The 14,492-nt window shown below is 42.3% G+C and overlaps 1 protein-coding gene and 1 pseudogene across 2 annotated transcripts in view; one reads left to right on the top strand and one right to left on the bottom strand.

The window, feature by feature from the left end:
* Positions 1-8,567: 8,567 nt before the first annotated feature.
* LOC144308884 (suppressor of cytokine signaling 6-like) lies at positions 8,568-10,594 on the bottom strand (annotated as a pseudogene).
* A 2,211-nt stretch (positions 10,595-12,805) lies between these two features.
* Positions 12,806-14,492, top strand: part of OGT (O-linked N-acetylglucosamine (GlcNAc) transferase) — a 36,439-nt gene continuing 34,752 nt past the window's right edge. For both annotated transcript variants that reach the window (XM_077887575.1, XM_077887574.1), the window contains exon 1: positions 12,806-13,067. In XM_077887575.1, coding sequence (XP_077743701.1) covers positions 13,031-13,067 — 37 coding nt within the window. In that variant the 5' untranslated portion in view covers positions 12,806-13,030. The remainder of the gene's footprint in view (positions 13,068-14,492) is intronic.

Here is a 14,492-nt window from a genome sequence, read left to right as displayed (position 1 = left end):
GGGGCACCTGGGTGGCTCAGTGGTTGAGTATCTGCCTTTGGCTCAGGCTGTGATCCCTGGGTCCTGGGATCAAGTCCCTAATCAGGCCCCCCAACAGGGAGCCTACTTCTCCCTCTGCCTATGTCTCTGCTTCTGTCTGTGTGTCTTTCATGAATAAATAAATAAAATCTTTTTAAAAAAGAATTCACATTTGCTTAAAAGACTTTAAAATTCAAATATAGATTAAAATATATTTTGAATCATTCATAAAGCAATCTCATATATAATGTGAAATGCAAAATAATTAAAATAGCAATTTCTGAAAGAATTTATTAAAGATTTATTTATTTATTTATTTATCTATTTATTTTAGAGGTGGGGGAGGGGACAAGGGCGAGGGAGAAAAAGTCTTAGACACCCGCTGAGCACAGAGCCTGATGCAGGGCTAAATCTCACGACCCTGAGATCATGACCTGAGCCAAAACCAAGAGTTGGAAGCCCAACTGACTGAGCCATCCAGGTATCCTTCTGAAAGTATTTTATTTTATTTATTTATTTAATTAATTTTTTAACAACAGATTATCAGTTTATTAAAAAGGTTGATTTAAGGATCTGCGATGGTGACTTCAGCCTCAACTGCAGGCTCAATACTGATGGAGGTAATCTGTTTAACAATCTCAGAAGGATTGTGCAGATCAATGAGTCGCTTGTGGATCCTCATCTGAAAACGATCCCAGTCTTAGAACCTTCACCACAAGGAGTCTTTCTCCCCCGCCCCGCTCCCCCCTTTTCTTTTCCGCCCCCCTTTTTTTGCAAGGAGTCTTTCTTGTAGCGATTCTCAGTCTTGGTAGGCATCTGCATTGGTCCTTTCACTTTGAGATTCTTTTCCTTCGCAGCTCTGATTAAGTCAGCACATACCTTTTCCAAAGATTTTACATTGCAACTGGTTAGAGTAATTCTAATTTGGTGAATCCCACCTCTGGTTCCACGGGTGTCTTCCCTGTGTCTTTAAATGCCATGGCTGTGCTGCGGCTTCCTGACCGACTGGGGAGCGAACAGCAGAGAGTCAGGAGCAGGAGCGGGGTGTCCTGGGCTCTGCTGTGGCTGTGACCCCATCTTCTTTTAATTGCCCTCTGAAAGTATTATTTTTATTTTTTAAATATTTTATTTATTTATTCATGAGAGACACACAGAGAGGCAGAGACAGGCAGAAGGAGAAGCAGGCTCCCCACGAGGAGCCCGATGCGGAGCTCGATCCCAGGACCCCAGGATCAGCAGCTGAGCGGAAGGCAGCTGCTCAACCTCTGAGCCATGCAGGCATTCCCCTCTAAAAGTATTTTAAAGAAAATATTTACGGATGCCTGAGGAGCTCAGTCAGTCAAGTGTTTGCCTTCAGCTCAGGTCACCCATCCCAGGAGTTCCCCATCAGGACTCCTTGCTCAGCTGGGAGTCTGCTTCTCCCTCTCCCTCTGCCTGCCACTCCCCAGTGGCATTCTCCTTCTCTCTCTCTCCCTGACAAATAAATAAAACCTTTAAAAAGGAAAAGAATATATTTAGACCTGTAGATTAGATATTGTGCATAACCTATTTAGAATGTTAGTAACTTTTTTTTCTGTGCAATAATACTAGCTCAGGGGCGTCTGGGTGGCTTAGCGGTTGAGCTGCTGCCTTCCGATCAGGGTTGTGATCCTGGAGTCATGGGATCCAGTCCTGCATAGGGCTCCCCACGGGGAGCCTGCTTCTCCCTCTGCCTATGTCTCTGCCTTTCTCTGTGTCTCTCATGAATGAATAAATGAAATCTTTAAAAATAATAATACTAGCTAAAAAATTATAACGCATACTTTATGGTTTATTTCATATATGCCAATGATTTAAACTTTGGTGTGTGACTTTACTTAAGATCAAGATGGTCACAGGTGTCCTTAAAAACTATTTTTAGTTCTACGATCATTTCCTGTGACAAATATTTTGACCTTCTAAAATTTCAAATTATTGTACCAAGTCAAAAGAGAATAGTTTTTCTTAGACTGAGAGACAGAGACAGAGACACACAGAGAGAAATTTTCTAAATCCTTTCTATAGCTTTCTTATTTGTAAAAATGCACAATAATTGTCTAGTAAGCCTGACAATAGCTGGGCCTTCTTCATGTTTTCTGATGAAACATATGACAAAAACCAATTTGATCCGTTTATTATGGTGAAGGGACACATTTTTCCTGTTTTCTTTCCTTTTAGTTTTTGCCTTGATATGAGATTTTTTAAAGCACATATTTAAAAGTCAAGTATGAGGTTTACATATGTCATTTAATTTACCATTCAATAGAATCCAAAAATATATCCTGAATGTACTTAGACCAAACTGGAGGATGAAATTTTATCTCTTTTTTTCTCCTCCATTTTTAACTAGACTGTTTCAGTATCATATAAAGCTAAACTTTCACATTATGTTGTGCTACCTACATCAAATGGCTCTCTCTTATATATGAAAGCAGAAAATACTAAAATACCCCTTTCTTTCAAGATTTTATTTATTTACTCATGAGAAACACAAAGAGAGGCAGAGATATAGGCAGAGGGAGAAGCAGGCTCCCCGTGGGGAGCCCTATGCAGGACTGGATCCCATGACTCCAGGATCACAACCTGATCGGAAGGCAGCAGCTCAACCGCTAAGCCACCCAGACGCCTCTGAGCTAGTATTATTGCACAGAAAAAAAAGTTACTAACATTCTAAATCAGGATCACGACCTGAGCCGAAGGCAGACACTCAACCACTGAGCCACCAAGTGTCCTATAATACTCCTTTCTTTCTGTTTACGAACTTAGTTTCTTGGCAAATATTTTCATTTAAAAAAAAACACTCGCGATGTTGACATTGATAGGTTTTTTTAAATATTTTATTTATTCATTCATAGAGACACACACAGAGAAAGAGGCAGAGACACAGGCAGAGGGAGAAGCAGGCTCCATGCAGGGAACCCTATACGGGACTCTATCCTGGGTCTCCAGAATCACACCCCAGGCTGCAGGCGGCGCTAAACCGCTGCGCCACTGGGGCTGCCCTCATTTTTATTGATACACTATCAGAACTGAACAATTTCCAATAACATTATAACAGCATCTTTCTTTACAGTATTTTATATTATGGATATGCAAAGGCACATAAAAATTGGCTTCCCTAATAGAATAATATTAACATTTGTCCCTCCAACCAACAAAAAACAGAAAATTTGAAACATTTAGATAAAAAATAAAACATTTACATGAAAATCAGAATAATTTAAACTTGACACTAAATAGCTAGATTTTACTTACATGGTATCACATGAGGAAAACCTGAGGAACAGGCTATGTACACGGGATGAAATGGGGCTTGGGGCAAGTCCAAAGACCTTTGTGTACCATAATTTCATAAATGATACATGTAATTGCTTCTAGAAACATGGAGAAGTTATTTCAATAGGTGTTATTAATATACAGTGGCTCTCTGTCAATACTTGCCATCTAATATAGATGCACAAGGACTTTTACCTCATCCTAGATATATCTTAAGTTGTTTTTAAAAAAAAAAGTTGTTTAAGGACCTGAATAAGTCCTTTTCCAAAGATGATGGTACAAACATACAGATGGTGAACAGACACATGAAAAGATGCTCAACATCATTCATTATCAAGGAAATGCAAATCAAAACCACAATATCAGCTTACACCAGTTAGAATGGCTAAGTCGAAATGGCAAGAAATAACAAGTATTATCGAGGATGTGGAGAAATAGGAACCCTCATGCACTGTTGGTGGGAATGCAAACTGGTGCAGCCACTATGGAAAACAGTCCTCAAAAATTAAAAACAGGGGATCCCTGGGTGGCTCAGCGGTTTGGTGCCTGCCTTCAGCCCAGGGTGTGATCCTGGAGTCCCGGGATCAAGTTCCACATCAGGCTCCCTGCATGGAGCCTGCTTCTCCCTCTGTCTCTGTCTCTGCCTCTCTCTCCGTGTGTGTCTCTCATGAATAAATAAATAAAATCTTTAAAAAAATTAAAAACAGAGGGGCACCTGGGTGGCTCAGTTGGTTAAGCATCCAACTCTTGATTTTGGCTCAGGTCATGATCTTGGGTCATGAGATCAAACCCCACATTGGGCTCTCCATGCAGCAGGGAGTCTACTTCTCTCTCTCTCCTCTTCCCCTCCCCTTCCACTCCCACTTTTTCTCTAATATAAATAAATAAACCTTAAAAAATTAAAAATAGAAACATCATATGATCCAGTAATTCCATTACTGGGTATTTACCTAAAGAAAACAAAAACACTAATTTGAAAAGATATATGCACCCCTATGTAATTTATTGCAGCATTATTTACATTAGTCAGGTTATGGATACAACCCAAGGGTCCATTTTTTTAAACAACAAAAAAATTAATTCCAGTAGAGTTAACATACAATGTTATATTAGTTTCAGGTATACAATATGATTCAACAATTCCATATATTACCCGGTGGTCATCATGACAAGTGTAGTCCTTAATCCCCATCACCTATTTCATTCATTCCCCTCCCCGCTTCCTATCTGGTAACCATCAGTTTGTTCTCTATACCAAGTGTCCATTGATAGATGAATGGATAAAGAAGATGTGACATACATATACTATCTATAAAGAAATAGTACTCAGCCACAAAAAAGGAGATCTTGCCATTTGTGACAACATGGATGGACCTAGAGGGTATTACGCTAAGTGAGATAAGTCATGCAGAGAAAGACAAATACCATATGATTTCACTTATATGTGGGATCTAAAAAAAATCCCAACAGAATAAATGAACAAACAAAACCAGCATAAACAGACTCATAAATACAGAGAATAAACTGGTGGTTGCCAGAAGGAAGAGGGGGTGGGAGGAGGAGCAAAATGGATGAAGGGGAGTGGGAGGTATGGGCTTTCAGCTAGGAAATGAATAAGTCATGAGAATGAAAGGTATAGCATGGAGAGTATAGTCAGTGGTATTGTTTCCTTTTTAAAGACTTTATTTATTCATGAGAGACACAGAGAGAGGCACAGACACAGGCAGAGAGAGAAGCAGGCTCCATGCAAGGAGCCCAACTCAGACACGATCCCTGGACTCCAGAATCACGCCCTGAGCCAAAGGCAGATGCTCAACTGCTGAGTCACCCAGGCTGCCCTAGTCAGTGGTATTGTAATAGCATTTTATGGTGAAGGATGGTGGCTACATACGGTGAGCATAGCATAATGTATAGTGTTGTTGAATCACGGTGTTCTACACCTGAAACTAATGTAACATTGTCAACTAGACTTCAAAAAATTGTTTAGAAATAAGTAGCTTTGCAAGAGACTTCTATGTGTTGATTGTATATCCTGCAACTTTGCTGAATTCCTGTATGAGTTCCAGCAATTTTTTGGTGGAGTCTTTTGGGTTTTCTACATAGAGTATCATGTCATCTGGGAAGAGTGAGAGTTTGATTTTTCTTTGCCAATTTAGAGGCCTTTTATATCTTTTTGTTGTCTGATTGCTGAGGCTAGGACTTCCAGTACTATGCTGAACAGCAGTAGTGAGAGTGAGCACCCCTGTCGTGTTATTGACTTTTGAGGATGATATTAGCTGTGGGTCTTTTGTATATGGCTTTTATAATGTTGAGGTATGTTCCCTCTATCCCTGCAATGTGGAGGGTTTTTATTAAGAAAGGATGGTGTTTTTTGTCAAATGCTTTTTCTGTATCTATTAAGAGGATCACATGGTTCTTATCCTTTCTTTTATTATTGTGCTGTATCGTGTTGATTGACTGGCAGATGTTGAACCACCCCGGCAGCCCAGGAATAAACCCCACTTGGTCGTGTTGAAAAATCCTTTTAGTGTACTGTTGGATCCGATTAGCTAGTATCTTGTCGAGAATTTTTGCATCCATGTGCATCAGGGATATTGGTCTGTGATTATCCTTTTTAGTTAGTGGGGTCTTTGGTTTTGAGATCAAGGTAATGCTGGCCTCATAGAATGAGTTTGGAAGTTTTCCTTCCTTTTCTATTTTTTGGAATAGTTTTAGAAGAAGAAGTATTAATTCTTCTTTAAATGATTGATAAAATTTCCCTGGGTAGCCATCTGGCCCTAGACTCTTGTTTGTTGGGAGATTTTTGATTACTGATTCAACTTCTTTGCTGGTTATGGGTCTGTTCAGATTTTCTGCTTCTTCCTGTTTCTGTTTTGGTAGTTTATATGTTTCTAAGAATTTATCCGTAATTGGACAACCACATGCAGAAGAATGAAACCAGACCACTTTCTTACACCATACACAAAAATAAATTAAAAATGGATGAAAGACCTAAATGTGAGACAGGTGATATGCAGATATTTTGAATGACAAAGTCACAAGTTTGATTTAAGACTCTTAACCCTTGTGTTCACTTGAGAATAGAGAAAACTAATAGAGTTACATTTTTCATCTTAGATAAAAACAATTCCCTTTAAGGCTGTGCAGCTAGAAACATGTTCTGTGCTGGATAATCTCAAAGCAGTATTCACTGTGCAATGAATAAACATTCTGCACCTCAAAATAACTAAAAAATACAAGGGATAACCCCACAGACTACTGAATCAGAGGTAAAATGATTAACTAATGATTCCAAATTAATCAAGACTTAGCTAAATTAAAAAGAAACAAAAAAACTTTTTAAATGGAAGTGTAGGAATGCCTGGGTGGCTCAGCAGTTGAGCATCTGCCTTTGGCCCAGGTTGTGATCCTGGAGTCTCAGGATCGAGTCCCACATGGAGCCTGCTTCTCCCTCTGCCTGTGTCTCTGCCTCCCTCTATGTATCTCATGAATAAATAAAATCTTTTAAAAAATGGCAGTATATATGGTAGGCAATAAGACTTCCATATGTGATATGGTTTTAGTATTTTTCTCATATAATACTTCACATTTTCCACAATTTTGGAACTAGAGTATCTGGTGGGGGCAGGGGTCAAATCTAGCACATTTTACTAGTAACTAGATAATGAAAAATATGAATCCAACTGCAAAATAATGTTTTCCTTATATCTAAATCAATTAAAAACTTGATAAAAAGTTGACTGTTGTAAAGAGGATCCAATCCATTTATGAAAATGAGTTGAACAATCAGGTTCCACCTGAGAAATTGTTGACTAAGCTGAAGAAATTAAGAGAAAATGTTTGCCAAAGGAAAGTTTCACCAAAAATTGCTATCATAGGAATCTAACATCATGTAATTTTTCTTTAATAATAGTTTCAGTTCCATGGGTCTTTATTTGTTATGGCAATTTGTATCAGTTTAAGGACAGAAAAGGCAACAATTTCTAAATTGGTGACATACATTTAAGATCTTTTAAATGTAAGGCCATTAAAAAATATACAAACCCCTGGTTGAAAATGAAGGCAACAGAAAAATTCAACTTTTCACAACAAAAAAAAAGTAGCACAATCTTAAAAATAATTGAGAAAAGAAAGTCAATTCTAAATTCTAAATCTTTCTAAACTATGATATTGGGCAGCCCTGGTGGTGCAGCTGTTTAGCACCGCCTGCAGCCTGGGGTGTGATCCTGGAGACCCAGGTTCGAGTCCCACGTCGGGCTCCCTGCATGGAGCCTGCTTCTCCCTCTGCCTGTGTCTCTGCCTCTGTGTGTGTGTGTGTGTGTGTGTGTGTGTGTGTGTGTGTCTATGAAAAAATAAACAAAATCTTGGGATCCTTGGGTGGCACAGCGGTTTAGCACCTGCCTTTGGCCCAGGGCGCGATCCTGGAGCCCACCTCGGGCTCCCGGTGCATGGAGCCTGCTTCTCCCTCTGCCTGTGTCTCTGCCTCTCTCTCTTTCTCTCTCTCTCTCTCTCTCTCTCTGTGTGACTATCATAAATAAAAAAAAGAAAAAATAAACTATGAGATTAAAAATCGTTTTCAGTGTTTATGTAAATTCTGCTTTTTTTCACATGAATATGTCTCTTTAACACTATCTTTTGAAAATAGGCCATTTCAGGAGACAACAATTTTTATTCTAAAACTCTCATTTGGGCAGCCTTGGTGGCTCAGCGGTTTAGCGCTGCCTTCAGCCCAGGGTATGATCCTGGGGACCCGGAATCGAGTCCCACGTCGGACTCTCTGCATGGAGCCTGCTTCTCCCTCTGCCTGTGTCTCTGCCTTTCTCTGTGCGTGTCTCTCATGCATAAATAAATAAAATCTTTAAAAAAGTAAAACTTTCATTCGACTTTACTTTGGGTTGAATACACAAGCAATGTGCTCTCAATGCATAGAAATCACAACAGAGAGCAGCAAAGGACAGTGGGGGGTCGTGGATTAAGGAGAATGTGATAATTCACATTGTGATTTTTTTTCTGCCCATGATAGAAGATAATTCACACTTCTAAAATCTCAAGACTTTCCTTTGTAAGGAGCTAAAAGGAAGCTCAGGACACCTTGCCTACACTTCCCTACTCCTGAACAAATTGATTAGTCTTTTCGTCAAAAATTCTAAGAGTTGTAGCAGCAAAAGATTTTAATAGCAATGAAAGTTTGTAAACCATATTTCAATTGTTTTCTTGAACTCAGAGTGCAAGATGCAGGGTTCTCCTAATTTTCATTAATGTTTCTCCTGTCACTAATCTTTCATTTTGTTTGGCAAGGGCAGATTTTGAATTAAGTCCATTCTGGTATAACATAACAAAGTGAGACAGGTATTACAAAGAACGCACCTGCATGAATCATGATACTCGGTCAGTCTGATAGGGTTAATTGCAGATTCAGGCAACTATGGCCCTGAATAACAAAAAGCTCCGTTTTCAGAGTCCCTGGTTGAATATTTAATCAGATCAGGAATTTGTCCATCCACATCTGGTTGTTCATCAAAGTGAAACCCTCTGTTTGAGTGTTCAATTCTGGTGTGAAGTGTTTACCATGGGAGCGAAAGCTCGAGCTGATCTTTTTAAAAAAGATTTTATTTATTTCAGAGAGAGAGAGAGAGCAAGAGCAGGAGGAGAGGGGGAGAGACAGAGAAGCAGCCTCCTTGCTGAGCAGGGATCCAGATGCCATACAGCACTCTGGGATCATGACCTGGGCTGAAGGCAAATGCTTAACCAACTGAGCCGCCCAGGCACCTGAAAGCCCCAGCTTAGAAGGTAACAGTCATCAGAACTATTGAGAACAAGAAAAGAACCATCTGGCACATTGACTAGATTTTCCTTCTGCCCCCCGGTATGTGACTGGTTTCCAGTATCATCTTTATTTCACAAGTTTTTTTCAGCAACACTGTAAAGCTTGTCACAACCATATGACCACTACCTTCCATTGAGTCATAAACTCTTACAACCCCAGGAGCAGAGTCAGGATCAAAATTCAAATGATAGCACATAATTTTAGACACAAGGATGTCTGTGCTGGTGAGTCCACTAAAGTTCCTTTGGATGTGATTATTCTGCATTGGAGGTAGTGATGATGAGCGTGGGGGGGACATCATCATGACTTGCTCTTGGCCTCTGCAATGTGACACCCATGGTGTCAACAAGCCATTAACAGACGGATCCACAAAGATCTCTGGGGCAATGACTGTAGGCCCTGGTCCACTTGACTTCCATTTTCGGAGAAAGAGTACCCTCCCATCCACTTGAGAAGGAACCCTAGAAACTTCCATGGGAGAAGTGTCTGCAGGCACAGAACACCAGATGCAGTACTGAGTCCAGCAGACACGTGTTCATTGAGGTGATGATGCAAGCGTCCATTCTGAGATTCTGGACTCTTTTATGAATTATTTTTTTCCTGGCAAACAGTTGCAGGCTGAAGACTGTGAGGAATCTTTTCAAACGTCATTCCGTGCTGGATTTGGATTGGGAGAATGAACCAAAGCTGTGCCTCTTGCCTCCTCCATTTTGATCCACCTCTCCTTAGAGTTTGTGGGTCAAGAGGCACAGGGTAGGACGTTAGTGGTGATGGCCAAGGGCAGTGGACTTTATTGGTCTTTGAGCTCTCAGATCTTTAAAGACTCTCGGGGCTGAGAGAGGAAAAGGTATCCTCAGCTGGCGGAGCTCCCAGAGGGTGTGTTCCCCTCGCCTTTCTGCTTTTGTTCTGCAGAAAGCCGCCTCTTTACCCGTTAAGCTGTGACTCTTTGATCTATTTCCCCCACACCGTTTTAATCTCCACTGTGGCCATCACAGCTGGCCAGATGTCCACCTTAGCAGCTACCAAATAAGGAGTGGTATTTTCCCAACACTGGCTAGGGATGGTTATTGTACCACCACGAAGTCAGTTTCCCGGTTACTTTTATTCAGGTTCAAAGATTTCTGGAAGGTTTCGGGGACTACTTCCCGGTTGCGACTCGTTCTCCGATCCCGGGGTGGGGGTTGGGGGGGGCTCAGTCTCTCTCTGGAAGGTTATTCGCGAACATCTGGAGAGCCTGCGGGGCTCCATGCACCCGCGTGTGTGTCTCCAGCTTCATTTAACCCTTGGAGCCATTTCCGGCGGCGGCGCGGCGGGTGGTGGCGGCGGCGGCCCGGCCAGAGCCTGACTCCCGCTCGCTCGCCCAAAGCCGGCGCGAGTGCCGAGAGATGTGTGCGGGTTTAAGCCGCTAAACGTTGTGGTAATCTGCTGCACGTTAACAAAAACCGAATGCGCCATCGGCGATGTTAGCGGGCAGGCAAAGTTTGGGGCTGGGGTGGAAGAAGGGGCTGGTTTGTTTCGGATGATTCTGACTTTAGAATCGCTGCACGTCACAGGGAGAGAGAAAAAATAAATAACTAGAAATTGGTGTGCAAGAGAATACACCAAAGCATCCTCTCCAATGCCCCTGGTCGGGCCTCCAGCCCAAAGTGACTAGTTCCCTCTCCAGATATTTACAGACCTTAATGCATTTTCTCACCTAAATAATACTCTTCTGTTTTATGCTCCGGTGGCTTTTTGTGTCTACCTGACTGGGCTTCGAATTCCTTGGGGGCAAAGATCTCGTCTCGTTGGTTTTTGTGCCCCCCACCGTGCCTTGCACAAAGAGAGGGGCTAGTAAAAGTAACTTGCCAAAGAAGGTGTGTTTGTCCAATGAGTAAGTCCTACAAACTAAACCTTTCAGGTGCTATTCCTGGAAGGCACCTGGAGGGGGTTCTTGAGACTTCAGCTGGGGTTTTTCCCGATTGAACCCCTGTGAGCCTCACCGTCCAGCCTTTCACAGCAGCAAAATATACCATAATATCCTCTGACACTTCTCTCAGGATAAGGAAAATTAGACCACAAGTATGGATATGCTAAATAGGCTGCCTGACAGGGAACATGATCTGACACTGAACAACAGAGTTTTACTTAATTAGCTAGCACCCACTAATCAGGAAGGCCTCAACATCTGCCAGTGGAATCTGAGAAATCTGTTCTAAAAGTTGAAAAGCTGAATTTATTCGCCACAGATGGGGCATCTGCAAGGAGAAGGGAGCGAAAAGGTGTTCCCAGTTAAATCAATTTGAGAGAAGAGGTTGGTACCCAATTTCTAGAGAGAGTTTGTGTAGGGAACGTTGTCTTTTTCCCTGCATGTGACTATTAATCATCGGATGTGATGGAAGAAATTTTCATGAATTTTCTCTGCATTCACAAATGTAATGAACAGCTTGTGAACTGTTTTGAAGAAACTGAAGTAGAACTCGAGGGCTTAGGTGGGTTTTTAGATTTTTTAATTTATTTATCATAGTCAAATGACTGGGTAGTAGAAACGTTTTGAAGAAATTCACTGACCTGTTTTCTGAGATCAAGGATAACTTTTTTTTTTTTAATAAAAACGCTCTGAGAGATCCAACTTGTTCCCTCCATGGGCTTATAATAATTTCTTGCTGATGTGGCAAGTTACTTTAAATCCTTTCTGCAAGGAGATATATATTAATACCAGTGTTACAAAATATCTGAACAATGGGCTTGAAACTATGAGAATTTAAGAGTTGATTTGTTCAGGGAAGTGGAGGCAATTCAGACTCAATCTGGATGTGTGGTTTTAGGTAGTTAGCAAGTGAATTCAACTGTCATTGTTGAACTGCTTTGAGCTAAATGGAATCATTGATGGTTAGTATATACAAAGCTATCTGGTGGCAGTGAAGTTAAGACTCAGGAGAGAGTCAAGGATTTTGACGAATACGAATCATCTTTAACATTTTTTTATGGTTGCCTTTGGAATACAAACTCTTAGCATGTCCCTGAGTTATGAAGCATTTGCCCTAATGCTGTGGGAGGAACTACACTGAACACCCAGATGATTTTGAAATTTCGGGCTATATGGGTGCGATCTGAGATGTCTGGGTTCACTTGGCCCTGTGAAAGTATCAGTGTTTTTCATCAAAAGTGCTTAAAACCAGTGTCTGGAATCAGAATTAAGACTCGTCAAATTATAACCTTCTCTGCCATCATTTTGAACAACAGCTCAGTCTTTGAAATATAAACCTTTAAATGCACTTGCTCAGATTGATCCCTCGACCCTGTAACTATCAATTTTTACCTGAATAAAGTTGATGAAATATTTTAGACGCCTCTGGCACTGATATGAAAAATCTACATTACCGGCTAGGCAACAGACTATAACAACTCCGACAAAAATATTCCCGTCGTATAGACGGAGTTATTTAACCCTCCGCTTCGCTATTGAAAAACTTGGCCGCTCCTGCCCCAGCCAGTGTCCTAAGCGCCAGTAGGGTTGACAGAGTTGCTCGCATGCGCTCTCGACACAATCGTGTTTGTCGCAATGGGCCCTGGGCGGAAGGTTACACGAGAGCTAGCGACTTTGATTATAGTCATTTTGTCGGTAGCGCTGGTTACCGCGCTACTTCCGCGCTGGTACTTGATTGTAACAGAAAGTAGTTCCGGCCCGTGTTGTTTCGGCCGAGGAGCCGTCGCCGCCATTTCAAGACCGTGAGAGGTAGATGGCCAACCAGAGTTCCTAAGGTTCGAAACCTGTGACTGCTGCCGCCTCTTAGGCCTGCCAAAACACTGGTACGGCTGCCGCCCTCTTCCTACTACCTCCAGAAACATTCTTGCCAGTAGTGGCGGCAGCGGGTCAATTACCCTCCTCTCGTTCTCAAGAAGCTCCAGATGGCGTCTTCCGTGGGCAACGTGGCCGACAGCACAGGTACCGGTGTCCGTTCTACCTTGGCAGATGCCCTGTTGGGGTCTCGCGCCGTTCTCTCATCACTCCCTTCCTTCCCCCGGCCATCCTCATTACATCAGTGGCATTGCTGAGCTTTCCGTCGTCTACCGGCATCTGTTTTTGGGTTTTCCTCTGTCCGCTCCTTGTACATTTCCTCATTCTTGCTTCCTTTCTGCTTCCATTTTTTTCTTGTTTAATCCCATCAATTTTCTAGCTTCCTACTCTTTCGGGACGCTTCTATCACACGTGTGCTCTTAGAATGTCTCGGAATGGACTGCATTGGAATCTCTGCCCTTTCACTCTCCTTCGCAGCAGTTTTCTCCCCTCATTCAGGCCACCGTCCCCACCTCTCTGCCCTCCCGACCCCCGTCCAACCCTTTCCCCTTAGCCGGATTTGGTTCTTCTCTGTCAGTCTAGGGCGGGGGTGCCATTCCGGTGTAATCATGTCCTCACTTTGCATCACCCGAGGACGAGCAAAAGCTCTTTGGTGTGCTGTAAGTAATCTCGAGAAGAGGGGATACTGAGCAACACCCCGCTAAGCATCGCCTTTTTGGTGTTCCTTCTGTCGAGCGGCCCCGGTTTAGATTGGAAATTTCCAGGGGTTCCTTTTGCCATCGCCCGATTCTACCCGCTGCCCCCAGCCTGGATTTCCCATCCCGTCTTTCCTCCCCTCCCGCGGGGAACCACACCCTTCCCTTCGCGAGGTTGCCAGCCCTGCGGTCCACTTCCTACCCTTTGGGGAGAAACCATGCTGGAGCTTAGCTGGTGCCTGGGCATTGACCACCCTGCCCGCCGAATGCCTGCTTTGTGTTACTTTCTCCCTGTATTCCTCCGCCGCCGCCTCTGGGTCTTCCATCCCCATTCTTTAGCTTAGTATCTCTTTATTCATAGGGTGTGTATTTTTTTAAGTTTTCATCCCTGCTTGAAGAGTTTGTAAAGCAACTGGAGTGTAGCTGCACAAGTGCAAGGCGGTTGCCCTTTTAGACAATTCAATCGAGAGCATTCTCTACTAAAAATAAGAGAAACAAATTATAGGAGTGTCCTTCAGCTGCCTTTCCATATTGAGGCTATTTGGGGCGGAAGGAGCGGGGGGGAACTGGGCTGCGGTTCTTAGGTTTCTCACGAGGTTATTTTGTTGTTTCTCAGTTGAGACATATCAAGGGTTTTAGTATTTGTGGACATTGTGCAGTAAGTAGTAGGCGAATCTTCAGTTGCATCTTATGTGAGATTGTGGGTAGTGGGATTTATAATTTGTGTTCTCCTTTCTGCCAGGGATCCTTAAAGATGGAAGATTTTGTACTAGCTGGTCCTTTTCTGTGTGTATTTTGTTTGAGGACGTTGTCATTTCAGGTGTTGATATTAGCAAATAAGGGGCTTTGAAAAGTTGACAAAGTTATGTGTTAAAAC

The sequence above is a fragment of the Canis aureus genome, chromosome X, assembly GCF_053574225.1.
Source record: "Canis aureus isolate CA01 chromosome X, VMU_Caureus_v.1.0, whole genome shotgun sequence".
Classification (NCBI taxonomy): Eukaryota; Metazoa; Chordata; class Mammalia; order Carnivora; family Canidae; genus Canis; species Canis aureus.
Note: the sequence above shows the minus strand (reverse complement) of the source record. Positions and strands in the feature narration are given on the sequence as shown.